Below are 19,325 nucleotides of genomic sequence, written 5' to 3'. Positions count from 1 at the left end.
AAGAAATTACTTTCCCTTTTCCTCTCCCTCTGCTAATCTAGACGAGCCCAGGGGAAAGAGGAGGAACAGTTAATTTATTCTCTTGGAACATAGAGAACGAGATTAGAGAACTGGCATGGATTGTGGAGGACCCCGGGCCCAGAGAGGCTGTGACTTCTGCACAGAGACTTAGAGAAAGCTGCCTCTGGCCGGAATGCAAGTCTGGGCAGCTTGGTTCCATGATCTGATCGATGTGAACGGATTTAAAGATACGATGAGCTGTCTATGAATGGTGCTGCCTTTATTTGTTTTGCAGACTAATCCAAGCCACAGCAGCCACATACTTACCGCAAAGCCTTGGTAAATCCCCGAATTCTGTGATCCTTCTCCTGAATAGCAAGAAGAATGACTGGGGCACTTCCTGCACCCACACCACAGGCAGCTTCATGATAGTTTTGAGAAGTTGACTGGGCAAAGTCTTCCTGCCTTTCCTCAGTGCATTCATCTGACTTGGCTTCTCCCTGTAGCACCCTCCACACACTGTTGGCTGTTTGAGCAGAACACGGCACAAGGGTTTTCATCTGTCCACCTCTTCCCTTCTTTCTAACATCTCCGATTCAGAGATAGGAAAAGGCACCCTGGTTTTTTCTCGGCAAGCCCATTTGGGTCAACAATCCTAAATTCCTTCTCCCCCCCCCCTTTCCTTCAATTTTCTGGTTCCTTGTTCCGTAGAAACTAGTAAACCAGTAAGTACAGGCATACTTTTTGCATTTGTCTTTGTATTCTTCTTCTGAGAAATTCCAAAATATTCATGTATGTTCCCTCAAACTCTCCAAGTGTGCAAGCCAGGTGTTAAGTATTACAAAGCTACACTGGGAAAATGCACTATTTGCACACCCCTAAGACTATCATTTGGGTACTGATGTATCGCCACCTAAAGAGAGAATATAATTTCCAGGGCATTATCACTTACGCATCCCATTTGCTTGGAAGAAAAATATTCATGATCCAATTTGTCTTTAAAAGCGAGGCCAAGAGAGGACAAGCCCATTTTGTACTTGGGAAACTGAGAGCCTGGGAAGACTATCTGACTTGGTTAAGGTTATACCAAAAATAGACAGCAAAGCAAGGACAGAGCCCAAATGGATGGTTCCCAAATTTTAGTCACCCAAGACTTCTTTGATTATACTCCTCACTGCCATAGATCCTATGTTTGAAATAGTTTTGTCTTCCCTCCAAAGAACTCTATATTTATGAATTATTAGTCCATACATCTGTTTTTGATTAAATAATGGCATTTAAACTTACCAGCTAGTGCTTTTTGATGAGAACAACCAATTACTAAACCAAGTTGTTATGATCCTAGGCAACAACAACGAAAGGTGACAGTTCCATTAGCTAAGCAGCATTTCCCTGGGCAAACATACTCTTTTTCTTCAGCTTTTTGAAATGCTAAATATCAGTCCTAGAAATCCGTTACTCACTTTTTGGGAGTAAGGACCCACTGGCCTTGTAAACTCCAGAGCAGTGGTTCTCAAACTTTTGCATCAGAATCACTGGGAGGGCTTGTTAAAACACAGATCCCTGGGTCCCACCCCCAGCGTGTGGAATCCTGTAGGTCTGGGGTGGAGCCTGGGAATTGGCATTTCTGACAAGTTTCCAAGTGATGCTGAAGATGCTGGTCTGGGGGCCACACTTTGAGAACCACTGATCTAGTTGCCGCCCCGGGACACTGGCTCTTTGATTCTGCCTCTTGGTGCTTATCCATAGTACAGAAGGAGCTGGATTCTCTCCCTCCCAGCCTAGGAGTGAGCCACCCCATGAAAGACGTCAGGCACAGCCCTGCCTCTGTTGCCAGAACTGCACCAATACTAGGCCCTCTACCCTGTGCTAGAGGCAGGTGCCTCCCCTTAACTGATTTCTCAGTGGCCCCACAGCCTATTTTCTCCTTTTTCTGGGCTCCTGTTGGCGGCATGAGGTTAGAGGCAAGAACAGGGGACTGTAGGCGGCCTGTTCTTACCTTGGGATCTTTTTCTGAGCTCTAAGTAAGCAAATGTTTATACACACAGCTGACCCAAAGTAGCTGGAGCTGTGGGCCAGAAATAGGAACAGCCCGTAACTAAATTCTGAGGCGAGAACGTGAATTCCCTTGTGAGAAGTGATTAATCTTCCTCCAGGGGGAATGAGTTAGATGTGTGGCTGACTGAATTTACAAGCATATTTTAATTTGAAATCACATGGACTTTTTTTTTTTAATTTAGAAATTCAAATTCCTTTTCAATCTTAAATGTCAATGTCCCTTACATATAAAATTTTGCCATGTGATATTCCCAGGGCTGGCAGCAAAGGAGAGCCTTTATGTATTTTCTAAAAAGTCACCCTGCGGGGTGGGGTGCATTATGGCTTTTGCTGGCCCTTAGGGAAGGTGGCTTAAACCCAGATTCTCAGGAGTCACAGAAAAGGCTAATGTCAATCCCAGGGCCATGGCAGGGTAGTTTTCCAGCGTGACCTCAAGCTGATACCCATATAACATCCCTTAAGCCCTGAGGAGAACAGCGTGTGGTAAAATGCAGTGTGCGGACCTCTTTGGCTTTCTCCCCAAGTTCTTGCTAAACAGACATAGCTTCTCCCACCTTGTGGTAGAAGGTTCCAGAAGACCTTTGTGTTCCTGGCATTGGAGAACTAGGCTATGCGAATCGTTTCACAGGGGAGTTGTTAACACCAAGAAGTAAGGAATTATAGCTCTAAAAAACTAAGATACAGGAAACACAATATTTCTTAGAACGATTAATAATCTCCGCTAATAAGCATTACAGAGCCTCAGGGACAAGAGAACCGAATAAATTCCTCCTAAGTCCTAAGTCCAATTAAAACCAATCGAGATGGAATGTAAGTGATATCTCAATAGATTCGTACCATTCCCTTAGGGTTGCTTCTTAAGGAAAAGGATGTGTTATTCTTTTTAACCGCTTAATAAGGCCACACTACAATCAATTCCTTTTCCAGATTATGTAAGTGGTTAAGCCACGTCAATATATAATACCTAATTAGATGTTCACCAGCCTGTAGGACAGAGGTGAAGACCTATCTGTTCTGATTGTACGGCTTCACCAGTGCCCAGTGGACTTCAAGCAGACTTGTAGGATCTGGTTGCCTGGAGAAATGGGAGTTGCTTTCAGAACTCCATCAATATAAATTGCAACTGTGATTAAATGGTGGAAAACGTAAGCCTCCTTACTAAGGATGGCGACCAGACTCAAATCAGAGAGAATGCTTGAGCAACGCAGTAGAACTGCACATGTCTGCAGATGATTTCTCAGAGCCACTAAGTAAGGACAAATGTGTGGGGGGCGGAGGGGAAGGACCATTTGAAATGGCCAGTTTTACAAAGAAGCTCATTTTAAGAGTGAAAGCAGCAAACAGAAACTGGTGTTAGATCAATGGGAAATGTGATATTCAAGCAACATGTTCAATTTCTTTTTCCTATAGAAAGGAAGCCTTTTAATCTCTGCTCAAAGTGAGGAGAAGTGTGCTTGTCCAGTATACTGGGCACAAGGCAGCCAGCTGGGGCTATTCTGCACATTCCTTTGGTCAACATTGCTAATGCTGGGGTGAGGCAAGGAGGTTTAGAGAGAGCGTGCCTTAGAGGCTTCCCAAGAGTGTCCTCAGTAGAGGATAACATGGCCGACCAGCCTCCAGGGCTACAGCAGAGCTTGCTGGAGATCCAGCAAGTCCTTTTAAAAACTGTGCTCATATTTAGCATGATCTGAAGGACTGAATGAGGCACACATACCGACACACACCACACACACATAGCCCCAAGAGCCAGTCTGGCCAGAAACCCAATTTTTTGTGCTGGCCAAAGTTTAGGAGGATATTTCATTGCCTATAGCCTAAGAGTGGACATCTGTTGGAGTAATATTAGAATTCTGGATCATGTGATTCCACTTGTCCAGACTTACAATTCAGAAAAATATTCAGTGCAATTCTGTAACCTCTGATCAACCTCATTACTTATAATGAAAAGCGACTCTTTGTGGCTCCTGATTGACATTGTTCCAGGGGAGCAGGAAAAGTAATAAAAAATGTAGAATTTTGCTGAATGATGTTCTACTTCTTTGCTAAGTCAACAGAGTTTGCTAAATCATCATGAAGAGGTGCTGCGTCATAGTGAGGGGGAGGAGCAGTGAACAGTGGAAAGAATGGAGGCTGCATTTGGTCCAGGTTGTTTATGGCTGCTGTGTGCTATGATGGACCAGTGCCTGTGGCTACTGGTTGTTAATATTTTGAACATCACACTTTGAAAGAAGTTAGGTTGTCAGGAGACCCAGGCTCCCAGCCCTAACTGTGTGACCCTGGGCAAGTCAACCAGTTTCTGTCGACCTCAGTTTCCCCATTCGGTTCAGGGTTGGAGTTGTATTTCACTATCTCCAAGGTCCCTTCCAGCCCTCAAAGTCTCAAAATTCTGTCCTTCTCACTCAACACCCTTAGTTACATGTTCCTGACCAACCATCCACATACCTTATCCAAAGTGCAAGCCCCTTCCCACAATATGAGACCCCTCCCTCACAGACCACAGCCTCCACCCAGACTTTTGCGCTCAAGCGCAAAAGTCCCAGCCTACCCCTCTCCCTCAAACTAGAGCATTCCTTCTGTCCCCAGTTCTCCACAGGCCCCTGTATTTCTTCAGGAACCTGGAATGCCCTGTCTCTGCCACTTCTCTTCCTGTCGCATATTCTGCCTCTGCTGTTCCTCCTGTTTTAGGCCTAAATTCCGCCTTCCTCTGTATCCTATGGCTTCAGGGAAGCTGGTGTCCTCCAGGCCTTTCCTCTTCAATTGCTTGTGGCCTAATAAAGGCGATCACATTCATACTGTGCACAGCTCGGCAAGCGCACCAGCAAATACTGGGATGCTGCTCGGTGCCCTTAAGCCCATCTCTGCTCACGTCTTGTCTTTCTGTTTCAGCACTGAAAAGTCCAACTGAGTTCCATGAGCAAAGGAAACATTTGGATAGTGACAAGGTAATTTTTTGCAAACTGCCGTCTTCCTGAACTTAGGTTCCAGGGTGCGGATCTCTGCATGCTAAGCTTTGGCTGAAGCAGGTAGAATTTCTACAATAAACTCAACCAATTTGCTGGTCCCTGCCCCCACCCCATATGGAATCTTGCTCCCGTGAACTGAAAACTGTGGAAATGGGATCAACTACGTCAGCTTTCAAAAAAATATCCCCAATCTTTCTGATGTTGGGGGGATCACTGCAAGGACTTGGTAGAAATCAGAGAGACTTTAAAAAGGGAAAGAAAGTTGATTTACAAGCTGCCTTGCCTGTCATTACAGTCCTTTCTTAGCAACAATCAGATTTTTTAAAATCCATTTCAGCGGCTTACCTTAGTAGACCCTATGGATACCAAGTTTATTTGCAGTTACTTAAAGGCAAAAGGCATTGAGTTTATTTCTCTTTCTGTTTCTAGGGTTTTTTTTTAACATTTCAGGGGGGATATTGGCATATATTCTGCACCTTCATAGCGTATCTCTGCAACCTGAACTTATCAATCATGTAAATACTATCTAGCAAGCATCAGCACTCTAAATGAGAAGGAAATGCAAAGGAGGTATCTTTCTCCTGGGATTTCTCTGTCTAAGAGGTCTAGCCTCATAACTGGTTTGTGGGTGGAGAAAGGAACAGAGCTCTGTAACTCTTAGAGTTACTCATGAGAGGCTGTGGTGCCTACTACCTGGAGAATAACTGTCTTTTAACAGAACTGGAGTGATCTCCAGAGCCCTCTCTGGGGCTAAATAGGAGATCCCGTTGAGTGGGATAAAAACCCACAACCAGAAATCAGGGATCCGAGGTCCCGTTGTGGCTCTGCCCCAGCTCGTGTCATCCCTACAGACAGTTCCGTCACCAGGAAGAGGATGAGACTCTGGAAATAATGTCTCTCTAGGTGTCCTTCCAACTCACAGTGGGTCTGAATTTGCAGGCTTTGCATTTTCACAGGTGCTCAGAGAGAACTCAGGCAAATGATGGGAGGAGGGCGTGTGTTGTCGTGTTATATTAGATGGGCTCAGATTACATTTCATCTCTGACCCTACGTAATTTTGTGGCTGTTTTAAGAGGCAATGGAATAGAATTGATTATAATACAAGCAGCTTAGTATCATCACAGTTTTATGAATATTTTATTAATATGTACCTACTTGGCCTTTAAATCTGCAGCCTTGATGTGGACCCAGCTTTTCACCGTTTATCTTATTTTTCCATCCTAAAATTAGTGGAGAGTCTTGTGTAAGTGTTCCTGCATCAAACATAGGAGACCAGAGATATTTGCATGTTCCATTTGTCATAAAAAGAATATTTTTCCCCTTTGAGAGAAATTGGGTTTCTTTTAAAGTTAAAACTAGGTGATTCAACTGTCTGAGGTTAACAGCAGGATTTATTCTGTGATTGTGCTTACAGACTGAAGACACCCTGAAGCGCAAGGTCAGAAACAGGTCCCACCGTGGTGACTTGGTTAATATGCACATACTCCAAGGTAAGGCTGCACAAAATCATCAATCAGGATGTCGAATGGTGGGCTATTTTACCAGAGTTCTTTGTCTCTGTACAGTTGCTAAGTCCTCTTAAAAAGTCCTCTGCCATTACAAAGTGGTAGTTTTGAGCAGCCGTCTACTCCTTCTAGGCCATGCAGACAATCAAATTGGGAAACCATGTAATGGCTAAGAAGGTCTCAGACCTGGGTTCCTATCTTAGCTGTGCTACTTTCTGACTCTCTTTGAGCACATAGGGAATGTCCAACATATATCAGATTCCTTTAAAATGTGTCCACCTTTTAGCCTAGTAATAAATTTCTGGTATTTTTTCCAAAGAAAAGAATCAGACATACAAAGATTTATGTACAATGCTGTTTATTATAGAATTAGTTTAGATGGTGAAACATTGAAAACAGTGAAATACCCAACAATAGAGGATTGGATGAATAAATTGTGCATCATCCATATGATTGAATACCTTGAAACCACTACAAATAAAGTTTTAAAGAATAATGATTTAATGAGAAAAGGCTTACAAGACAATGTTCAGTGAAAAGAACAGATATCAAAACTATATTTACAGTCAAATTCAGGGAAGAAAAAACATAACGTAAACTATATTTACAGTCAGATTCTGTGATAAAAAATAGAGCCCCAACGATAAATACAAATAATTAAGACAGACACCCACCTATTAAAAACAGTTGACTCTAAGTGGGGAGTTTTCCGATGCTTTTTCTTTTGTATACTTTTTTAGCATTTTCCACACTTATGGCAATGAGTATGTGGCAATACTATAATCAAAAAAACATAGGAAATGTTATGTGTTACATCATTATAGTCTTCAATTAAAATATCAGGCTGTGAATCTCAGTGGCCCCCAGTTCAGTTGCGTGTCTCTGGTGATTCCCATGGAATCTTCTCTTCTCCCCAATAGAAATTGGGAATTAGTGCCCTGGAACACCAAGAATCTGCTAGATACAAAATGACCCCTGCACTCCAAGAGGTCATCATCTAATTTTGGAAGCCGCAGTATAAGAGTAATGGCTGATGCCTGTAACTGCTAGAGGCAAACACGGCAAATGGGAGCCTGCTCTTGACCGGTAGGAGCAGGAGGAGTCAAGAGCCTTTATGGGGAGACCTGATAGAAGAGTAGGATGTTGGTGGTGGGGAGAAGGTAGGAAGCACTCCAGGGCAGAGAGGCTAAGTAAACAAAGGTGAAAAGGTGAGCTCAGTAAGACGTGAAGGACAGACGGGAGAAGACAAGGCTTGCTGGAGTGATAGTTTTTGGGGGAGAATCTCAGGTCGTGAGGGAAAGTGGATTCAGTTTGTGGCGAGCTTGCAAAACGGGACTGAGACACTTGGATGAAGAGCACCATCTTTCAGGAGGATGCAAGAAAGGAGTGTTTTCTGAAGATTAATCCTGTGTTCCGTCACAGGATGGATCAGAAAGATCCCTGAGACAGGGGGTTTAGCAAAAAGGCCTTGCACTGACCTGAGGGGTGGTGTGGAGAGGATTCAGGCTTAGGCACTCCCATTCTTTGGTTTGGAGCATTGATGTTTTCTCCATCTCAGGTCAAGTGCTTTGCAGATGCAGCTTCTAGATAAATCTGACCTGTTGCAACAATTAGACATCGCTAGACCTCCCCTGTATGGAGATTTCTAGATCAGCCACCAGACACTAGGCCTGGGTTAGTAGACTGATAATGATAGAACAATGGGGCTGGGAAACTTGTCTGTAAATATCTCACCTTCTAAATTTGCAAAGTTGACAGTAAACCTACAAACTCTCATGGAATCTTAACTTACAGTTCTGCATTAGAGCACCAACTGGGTGACTAGATTCTCCTCCCAGTTCTTCCAGGGAAATAAGTCAGGGCCTCACCGAAAGAGGAATATAGGGCTCTGTTAATGACCTGTCTCACCCTCCAAATGAGGAAAAACTGCCTGTTGGACAAACTCAATTTAAAAAATCTCTCTGTTTAGGGGCCGGCCCGGTGGCGCAAGCGGTTAAGTGCACACGCTCCGCTGCCGCAGCCTGGGGTTCGCTGGTTTGGATCCCAGGTCGCGCACCGACGCACTGCTCGGCAAGCCATGCCGTGGTGGCGTCCCATATAAAAAGTGGAGGAAGGGCCGGCCCCGTGGCTTGAAGGTTAAGTGCGTGCACTCCGCTGCTGGCGGCCCGGGTTCGGATCCTGGGCGCGCACTGACGCACTGCTTCTCCGGCCATGCTGAGGCCGCATCCCACATGCAGCAACTAGAAGGATGTGCAACTGTGACATACAACTATCTACTGGGGCTTTGGGGGGAAAAATAAATAAAATAAAATCTTAAAAAAAAAAAAAAAGAAATCTTTAAAAAAAAAAAAAAAACTAGAGGAAGATGGGCATGGATGTTAGCCCAGGGCCAGTCTTCCTCAGCCAAAAAAAAAAAAAAAAATCTCTCTGTTTAATTAAATCACTGTTTCAAAGGAATTTTTTTTTCTTTTACAACTGACCCGGACATTTGAATCGGTCAGTATCACAGCATCAGCAAGTATGAAACCCTGGAGAAGTCATGCTACTACAACTGATTATCGTAATAGATAATATTCACTGCAGCTCAGCCTGTGCCAGGGACCATATATACGAGATGTGCATCCAAATGCTGTAGCTTAGGGTCGGCAAGCAACGTGGGCCCTGTGGACTGCTTGCTTATAGAACCGACAAATTACACATTTTTTCAAAAATCCTCGCAAAGCAAGTTTCTCTAACTTTTCCATGCATCTGACTGTCTATTTGCCTTTATTTGGAAGTGTCTAGTCTTTGCTGCTAATCCATGTGAAATGATGATGATTGCATTGAAAAATTGTTAGGACGATAGAGCACAATGTGACGCAATGTTTTGGTTACAAATGCAAAAAAAAAAAAAAATCGAATTCTAGAACTGATCCTTTTCATTTTAACCCCTTAGCCTCCACTGCAGAGAGGTCTATTCCAACTGCTCAGATGAAGCTGAAAAGAGCCCGACTCGCAGATGATCTCAATGAAAAAATTGCTCTCCGGCCAGGGCCACTGGAGCTGGTGGAGAAGAACATACTCCCTGTTGATTCTGCTGTGAAAGAGGCCATAAAAGGTAATGAGAACAAACGGCATGCTTCCTTCTGTGCTCTGAGATCTGAGGCCATGGCTCTGACATGTTGCCGCCCTGCGGGTGAAGGTCTCTCACTGGACAAGAGACATGTTATGCGTTGCTGTCCCAGAACTTTCCCAATAACCAGAGGTCCTGGGATTGAGGAAGATACTCCATCTACTCACCCTCCAAGGTCAGGTTAACACAGACCACTTTGTTTTAGTCAAGCAGGTTGAGAATCCCACTTGACGTAATCCTCAAAACGTCTCCTCTACAAGGTTCCATCACTTAGGAGTCATGGCCCTCTTTAGCCTTCCTCTTTTAAAGGGAAGTGGACCGGTAGAATGGAAAGAACACTGAACCTGAATGAGAAGACCTGAACTCTAAGCCCAGTTTGGCTGCTGTGTGTTGGGGCTTCCCCAAGTCACTTCACCTCTCTGAGTTGGAGATAACAATACCCACTCGGCCCAACTAGTAGGATCTTGGGTGTGAGGTTCGGGTTATACAAGCACATGAAAACTCTTTGACAACCCTCATGTGTGCTAAAAGGTTGAACTACAAATACTTAAGGAGGACACACAAAGGTTAATTCTATCGTAAACTGTATAAAATCATTTTGTAGACTTTTGGAGTAATTGAGACCAAATAAACTCAAACAGCCTGAGCGTACTGAATTCATTCATAGAGGTGTTGGGGTGGAACCTGGGAAAACTATGATAGAAGGAAGAAAGGGGAGCTTAACATTCCCATAGGCAAATATTTTCTTCCAATTATGCCCACAAAGAGCTCTGAGGACTATTGATATGTAATAAGCAATACACATTTAAATGTTTCCACACATTGTCAAAAAGTATGTATAAAGGCATTTTGTTGAACACTAAGTTCATTTTTAAATTTATCATCAAGTGTGTTATCCAATTCTAAGATCTTGCTCTCACCCAACCATTCAAAGGCCACATGAATTTGTAGTTGGACTGTGTAAATATAAAAATATGAACTCTAGGAGAGACAATGTGCTCACCCATCAGTGTCCGTCAAATATCGCATTGTGATTTTCCCTCTCTTTCACTCTCTCCCTCCACACTAATTATCCTGTGCCTTTGATCTTGGACTAGCCTACTCAACCGTGCACTATCTCCATCTTTACTCTGAAAAGGTCTAGGACAGGAAAAGATCTCCATTGGCATCTCTTATCATTTCTTAGAACACTCTATTCCATGCATGTAAATTTATGATTGATTTTTATACAATAGGCAAAAGATCTCATTTGAATTTGCATTCTTTGGTTTATGGTGAGATTATGCTTTTCCGTGCAATTTTGTGTCATTGGAAATTCATGGCTATTCCTCTTCTACTGGCATTTTCTCCCCTTACTGCTTTGAAAAGCTATTTATATACAAGAAAAAAATGCTAATCTTCCTTCTGTCACAGGTATTGCACATCCTTCTACCAGCTCCTCCTTTGCCTTATGTGTGCAGTGTTATTTCACCTATAGCAGTTTTTAATTTCTATATAGTTAAATCTATTAATCTTTTTCTTTGTGGTTTCTCAATTTATCATTTATTAAAAACATTTTTTAGCTCACGAATATAGAATTATTCATCTATACTGTCTTCTAACATTTATATACTTCATGTTTATATTTCAATCCTTAGTGTGTATGAAATTATTTAAGTGCATGGTTTAAGAGAGAGGTCTAATTTTATTTTTTCCACAATTTTGTCGATATATTTTACAATTTGTTTTAGTATCTGTCTTCACGAGTTTCTTTACATTGGTCTGATCTTTCTAACGTTTCTTGGCTACTCTCACATGTATATGCTGGGTGAAATTCAAAATCAGAAAATTTAAAATATGCCAATTTCAATCTTGTTAGAATTTTGTTTGGGATTGGAGTGAATTTATACATTAACTTATGGTGAATTCAGATTTTAAAATATGTTAATTATTCTGAGGTAGAACTACAGTCTCTCTCTCCACCTATTCAAGTCTTCTTTTATTTCCCTTAGTAAGTTTTTTTTTTTTTAAGTAAAGTCACATCAATTATTGCTAACATATGGGAAGCCTATTAATTTTGCACATTTATTTTGTAACTTTGAAGATTTTCTTAAGAGTTCCAAGTTTCTCAGTTTAACTTAGATTGCCTAGGTGCACAGTCATTTTGTCTACAAATAATGAAAATTTGCCTCCTGCTTCATTTTTTTTCTGCCTTATGCACTGGCTGATACTTGAAAAGCAACATCATGGTTTTATTAATATATTGTATAATTAATATCATTTAAAAATTATATATAGTATATTCATAACACAAATTCTAATTTTCATGTTTTATTTATAAATTATATATTTATATTTGTAAATTATATGAGTTTATATAAATTATAGAGTACAATATACTATATCATACAAATCTTATATATTTTATCATATATAAAATATTTATATCATATGTAGATTTATATCACAGAAAATTATGTGTATGAATTATATAAAACACATAATTTATATTACTTTATATTATGCAATAAATAATATTTTATTATATAATTTAATAATTATTAATATATTACATAGGAGAATATTATTATTGGTACATTGCTGGTGCTTCAAAAGCAGTATTATATTCTTATATATAAATGCTGTGCCCTAGAGCCTCATCATCCTCTGAATCTAGCCAGTGAAGAGGAAAGAGTGAATGAAAAGGTGCTCCCACATATTTAAAAGGCCTCAACCAGGAAATGAACACATTCTTCCACTCTCATTCCATTGTGAAAATAGTACATATGGCTGGGAAAGGTGTTTTCTGGTTGAACAAAGATTTGCCGGCAATATCTCCACACTACGGAAGGGGAACATAAATTTTGATGAATAGCTATTCCTCTCTGCTACAATGTTCATAAATAATATTGGTCTATGTTGTTGTTGTTTTATATTTCTCAGGTTTAAATATCAAGGCTATACATGCTTCACAAAATAAGTTATAATTGTCTTTCCATATTTTTCCATGTTTGGGAAATGTTTAAATGCAGTCACAATGATCGGTTGCTTGAAACCATTGCCTATTGAAATCACAGGGGCTCGGTACTTTTCTTAAGAGTAGTTCTTTGATAACTTTTCTTTAGTTTTGTTCATAATTGTGTATTCAGATTTTCTCCTTAAGGTAATTTTTACGATTTACACTTTTCCAAAAATTCTTATTATCCTCCTGAATTTCAAAGTTATTACCCTAAAATTGTATAAAATATTGGCTTACAGTTGTTCTCAGCTTCTCTGAACTAAGGGTTATACTCCATTTTTCATTACAAACGTTGTCATTCACGTATTCACCCCCTTCCTCCCTCTCTTTTTCATTACACTTGCTAGAAGTCTTTCTTTTTAATTGGTTATTATTACAAAGAAGCAGTTCATGAATTTGTTCATAAATTTTGTTGGTTTCTTGTCTTTTCTTGAACCTGTTAATTTTGCTTTTAGGCAACGTTGTTGAGCAGGAAAATATCCATGAGGAGAGCCAAGGGTCAGGAATATTAATCGGCTTCAGGTGCAGGGGGAGAGATGGAGGCAGCTGGATGACCAAAACATATGCACCCATTCGGGTGAGGAGTCAGGGGGTGAGCAGGAGCACAGTCAGTGGAAATGGATAGAAAGCAATAAATATGTGGGCTATTATAAAACTAATGGACAGGATGTGAAGCTGCCTGAAGGAGCAGGAGCTTTGAGATCCATCACCCTGGTTTTCAAAGCTGGACTCTGTGACTTTGGCCACATAGCCATGGAGTTATATAATCTCACTGTGCCTCAATTGCTCTTCTCTGAAATCCCAACAATAACAGTGCCTATCTCATGGGGCTTTTTTTCAAGGTGAATTCAATTTAAAACATTTTTGTAAAGAATTAACTAGACACTGGTGACATGTTAGTGAATTTGTCTCATTTCTGACCTCAAGGACTTTATACTTCAGCAAGAAAAGAGGCATGGAAGAAGAAAACTATCATTCCTTGTGATAATTCCTATGAAGGGAATAGATAAAAGTCATAACGGGTATGTATATGCCTGTACCTAACCAGGGCATCCTGCTTAGCTGAGCCCTGAAAGGAGATGGGTAGAGATGAGTAATAAGGATCGAGAGGTAGCACTGGTCGGGTTGTAAAGGCATTTTGAACTGTGTCTTAAAAGCAGCAGAGAGTTTCAAACTTCTCTCATCACTTAAGGGAACAAATATTAGCACTTTTCTAGTTCCCCAATGAGGGAGAACATAATTTAAAATAGTAATAATAATAAATCAGTGGAGATCTAATCAAAGAGTTTCTACTGGGAGCCAGAGCTATGTGTGTGTGTGAACAAGGTGGGGATAGAAAAATCCCTCTGGGAGCAGTATGAAGTGGACTCAAGAGAAGTGGAATAGTCAGAGAGCTCTGTTAGGAAGCTGTGAGACTCTGATGAGAATCAGCAAAAGCCTGAACAAGAGGAATGGCAGTGGGTGTGGAAAAAAGAGGAGCCGAGAGATGATTCATTTGGCATGATTAGATGATCAGTAGACTATATTAATTTAAACAAAGGGAAGAGTCCAAGATAACACCTGGGTTTCTCTCCTGGGCAACTGGGTAAATGGCAGCCATTTATCAAGATCAGAACTATGAGAAGAAGAACAGATTTGGGAAGAGGTGATGAATTCTTGTTTCAACTGTTGGATTTGAGAGGCCCACAGGAAATCCAAGGGCAGGGATTAAGTAAGCAGTAGGTTCTCTTGAACTAGAATTTAGAAGAGAGTATTGGTCTAGAGCTATAGTTTTGAGAGACTCTAGTGTAGATGATAATTTAAACTGATGAACTAGGTAAAATGGCCCTTTCATTCAGTTATTTCTTCATTTAATATTCATGGAGTATCTTCTATGTCAGACACTATTCTAAGTGCTGGGGCTATATCAGTGAGCAAAACATACAGAGATTTCTGCTTCCACAGAGCTTATATTCTAGCTGGGAGGCATAGACAACAAACAAAGACATAATAAATAATTATATATCATAATAAAGGGTGATGAGGGCTGTAAAAATAGAAGTAGTGCAGGATACAAGGAATCCAGAGTGCCCAGGAGAGGGTGGTTGGGAGGAATGGAGGATGTTTACAAGGAGAAGAGGGCTAGGAGGCTCTCGCACAGTAATATTTAAGATAGAGGCAGGGAATCTGTGAAGAATAAAGAGAAGGAATGGCTACAGAGAGAGGTGGAGGAGACAGGTTGACCTAATCTGAGGAAAGTCCAGAAATGGGCACTAGTAATGGGGAATTGAGCACCCGTTAGCATCCCATGCATCGGCCTCTTTAGCAGTAACCTTTCAGTGTGCATAAGAGTTGTTACAGGCAAGGTGATGACATCATATGAAAGGTCATAAAGACAGAAGGAGGTGCTCAGAGGCCAGCTGTAGAGATAGCACTGTGAGTCGCCCTTCCAGTGGTGACGATGATCCAGCCCCCTCTTCTATCTGTCACTTCTTGGGATCATATCATCTCCCTGGGGAAGTGGTGACTCAGGGTTGTGGTTTACTGTGTAGCATTCTCCTGGCGTCTGTGTATTTTCCCCCCTCTATCCACGTGCCTTTCCAGATGTGTTTACATTTTCCAGCTCTCTCTGCAGCTGTGTGTCTGTTTCTGCCAAGCTCTGAGTGGAATACTCAGTCATAGTCTTCCTCTCTCCAGATTTTATTAAAGACCAACTATTCTTCAACCCTAAAATAAAATAATCTAGAACCTCTCCCAACACAGGGAAGGACATTTTTGGCAGAGAACCAGCCCCTACTCTGGGATTTTTCTTCTCATTCCCAGATGTCACCATCTTGCAGTCAGCTGAACGGCCACAACAAGTCTTTTCCCCCAAATTTCCTCTCATTTAGTGTGCCAGCCATCAATCTCACATCCAGCCTGCAAGTTTATTTCTGGGTCAGGTAGCATTTTACAGATTCCAGCTGGAGGAAACATAGGCACATCATACTAGAATGACATAATGTGGAGGAATAGGGGACTTTCTGATTTGACTTCCACAGCAGAAGGCTTGGGCCTCCTTGTGGCTACATCTCAGAGGAGCATGTACCTGATTCTCTGTTTCCTCTTCACAGAAAACCACTAAAGGGGTCTGAGCACCCAATCTCAACGTGTATGTATGGGGTGGGGGGTGGTCCTCACACCACCAAACAATTCTCAGGACGCTGGCTGAGTGTCCTACAATTCAACTCAATTCTGACACTATCTACCCAGAAATAGCATCAGATCCCACAGGTAGAGGGCTCAGTTCCACAGAACCACCCTCTATTTCAGAAGCCAGTCACAAGTCCAGGTTGTCGCCTGTACTTCTGACCAACTGGCTATAAATCAGAGGTTCCCATGACCGCCTCTGTAGGTTCGATTTATTTGCTAGAGCAGCTCACAGAACTCAGGAAACTTGTTTACTTACTAGATTAGCGGCTTATTATGAAAGGACATAACTCAGGAATGGCTAGATGGAAGAGATGCATAGGGCAAGGTACGGGGGAAGGGACGTGGAGCTTCTATGCTCTCTCCAGAGCACAACACTCTCCCCAAATCTCCTCCTGTTCACCAACCCAGAAGCTCTCTGAACCCAGACCTTTGGGGCTTCATTACATAGGCAAGATTGATTAAACCATCGGCCATTGGTGATTGGACTTAATCTTCAGCCCCTCTCCCCTCCCCAGAGGTCAGGGGTGGGACTGAAAGGTCCAACCCTCTAATCACATAGCTGATTTTCCTGGTAACCAGCCTCCCGTTAGGTGGGGTCCAAAAGTCACCTTGTTAACATAACAAAAGATATCTTTGTGGTTCTCCTCACTTAGGAAATCTCAGAAGGTTTTAGGAGCTCGGTGCAAGACATGGAATGAAGACCAAATATATATTTCTTATTATAAATCACAGTGTCACAACCACTAACAGCTACACTCTCTCTGGATAGAATACTGAATACCACAAACATGATGTTACAGGGAGTGAGGATTTATGAAAACAGAAATTATACCCTGGAGTTTAGCATGGCCTTGTTGAGCTTATGAGTGGGTCATTAATACTTAGTGATCCCTCAGTTTTGAGACCCCTGGAAGCCTCCTCCTAGCTTGTTAATTCCTTCTCTGGTCATCTGAGTAGTTTCTTCACTTGACAGGAGCATCCCTTAGCTACCAAGGAAGCTGTTTATTGTCCCGAGGCCTGGCTTCTGTTTGAGTAAAACAGAATCCCAGCTGGCTTTCCCAGCTCTTCAAACAGTGGAAGGATCCTGGTATTCAGCTCCAATAGACAAGCCTCTCCTGCTAAAGTGTCCTCATCTTTTCCTTGGACTGGGCCTTGGTCTGGGCCAGGAGGCCACCTGAATGCCCAAGTCAGCTTTTCAGCTACTTTTAAAAAAAAATTGAACCCGTGATTCAGAATAGACAGCCCCATCTTCAAAGATAAATTAGTTCTTTTTATCATCATAACCTTTTAACATAGAAAGCAACATTTCTAGTCCACTGGGACTGGTCCAGAAGTTATCCATTTACAACTGTCACTTACATTTCTAAAAGATTCTACATTAGTCTTTGCTCGCCTACATCCCCAAGGCTTAGACTTCATAACAAGACAAAACAAAAATTCTTATTTACTAAGAGGCCAGTTATTCTTCAGAGACTCTGGAAGTCTTGACACTCTCTGATCATTCATTTTTAAGACAAATAGACAATAACCATGGCTCTAAGCCAGACAGTAGGGCTGTTTGCTTTGGCATAAAAAGAAAAGGTTTGCTTTGGCATAACTTTCTCATGGACAAAATTTATCGCTCCATAATGAGAAATAATTTCCAAAGTGCAAATGATCCTTGGGGGAAAGACACACTAAGGCATACATGAAAAATACTTTTCTGGGTTCTGGGAAAAGAGTGGGAAGAGAGAGTCAAGGAGCTGGTAGCTTTGGGGGGCGTGGGAGTGGTAAGGAGGAGAGTTAGCTCTGAGAGGAGCAGGGTTGTCCTGGAGTTGGCCTTGGCTGCCCATTGAAGTGATCACAGGCCTCATGGAGAGGTGGAGCCTGCAGCTGGGGAGAGGTGCCTAGAGACCTGAGAGGGAGCTGTGAAAGGGTGGGGTCCAGTAGAGGGAAGCAGGAGACAGTGCTACCCTCTCTTTGCACACCTGATGATCTTTGTCCCCAGGGAATTAGGCTCAAGAGCTGGTGCAGGACCAGTATGTATGCAGGTTAACTGTTTTTCCCAGGATCATGTGGTCCTAGGATCAGGGTATGTCTAGACACTGAAGGCAAATTTCTAAAGTGCCAGGAATCTGAGGAAAAGGAATCCTTGTTCCTCCAAACATCCACTTACATAATAAAGCCATCTGATTCCCCTCAAGAGCAGTGGGTTCTGGGGCCGGCCCCGTGGCTTAGCGGTTAAGTGCGCAAGCTCCGCTCCTGGCGGCCCGGGTTCGGATCCCGGGCACGCACCGACGCACCACTTCTGCGGCCATGCTGAGGCCGCGTCCCACATACAGCAACTAGAAGGATGTGCAACTATGACGTACAACTATCTACTGGGACTTTGGGGAAAAAAAGGAGGAGGATTGGCAATAGATGTTATCTCAGAGCCGGTCTTCCTCAGCAAAAAGAGGAGGATTAGCATGGATGTTAGCTCAGGGCTGATCTTCCTCACAAAAAAAAAAGAGCAGTGGGTTCTGTCTTGGTTGGACGATACAATCTGTCTTCTACAGACTATGGTATCTTTGGAGTATTGAAATATCTCTAGGCAAGAGCCACGTTTAAACTATAGCTACTTTCACATGGATCATCTTTCCCCTTAGGAAATGGATTTTGCTTCAGTCTCTTCCAGGAGGATGTCAGGAGATGGTCTGTCCGTGAATTAAAATAGCTCTCATGCAGTGCACTGCTCAAGCTTGCAAGTAGATAAGCAGGCGAGGTCCGTTTTCACATTCCACCTCATGGTTTCCAGCCCTTGGTGTGGGTCCTAGCAGAAAGGTACCTAAGACTTCAATTATCTCACTTTAATCTTGGAATTTTAAATGTTTATGCAGAGGAAAGTACAACTGACTCATTCACCTAATCACTTCCAAGAGGGAGAGGGAAAGCTCAGAGTCGCCAGGCCAAGATCCCGAAGGGGCCAGTGCCCAGAGCCAGCCCTGTGGGCATAGCTGGAGGATGATGTCAGGGCTTCCCAAAGCAGGTCCTTGTCATCACACCGCCTGACGTGTCTACAGGGACAATAGCCAGCGCCCTGCACTCCAACAGCTCCCAGGGAGCCTCGCGCGGTGGGAGATTGGAGCAGAGGCCCAGGGTCACAACACAAAGCCGATAGACTTGGTTGTTCCAGAGGCAGCCAGATAAGGTGACCTTTGTCCCTCTCCACATGAGCCCCGCTTGAACCAGGAAGGAGACGGAGTAACATGCAGCCTTTCCAGTGACACCCCAGTTCTGGGGAAGGTCTGTCTCCGCTTCCCCAGAATGAACTGCTCACGACAAACCAGTTTTTCTGGCTCTGGAGTTGTGCTGACTTTTGCAAAGCTGACCACAGGATAAACCGCCTCCCGGGTGGTCTTTTTTTTATTTTTGATAATGGTAAACTTGAGACAAGCAGATCCTCCTAACAAAAACAGTAACAATAACAGCAGCTAGAAATTATTGAACTCGTGCACATCAGAGACTGGGCTCAATGCTTTACATATGTTGTGTTATTT

At 42.5% G+C, this 19,325-nt stretch overlaps 1 protein-coding gene across 1 annotated transcript in view; it reads left to right on the top strand.

The window, feature by feature from the left end:
* The window catches only part of MYOCD (myocardin), a 94,034-nt gene that overhangs the window by 42,811 nt on the left and 31,898 nt on the right, over window positions 1-19,325 (top strand). The window contains exons 3-5 of the mRNA XM_004433048.3: window positions 4,945-5,000; window positions 6,436-6,511; window positions 9,462-9,623. Of these exons, the coding sequence (XP_004433105.1) occupies window positions 4,945-5,000; window positions 6,436-6,511; window positions 9,462-9,623 (294 nt within the window). The remainder of the gene's footprint in view (window positions 1-4,944; window positions 5,001-6,435; window positions 6,512-9,461; window positions 9,624-19,325) is intronic.

This window comes from Ceratotherium simum, chromosome 16 (genome assembly GCF_057802395.1).
Source record: "Ceratotherium simum simum isolate JZ-2026a chromosome 16, ASM5780239v1, whole genome shotgun sequence".
In the NCBI taxonomy this organism is placed as follows: domain Eukaryota; kingdom Metazoa; phylum Chordata; class Mammalia; order Perissodactyla; family Rhinocerotidae; genus Ceratotherium; species Ceratotherium simum.
Note: the sequence above shows the minus strand (reverse complement) of the source record. Positions and strands in the feature narration are given on the sequence as shown.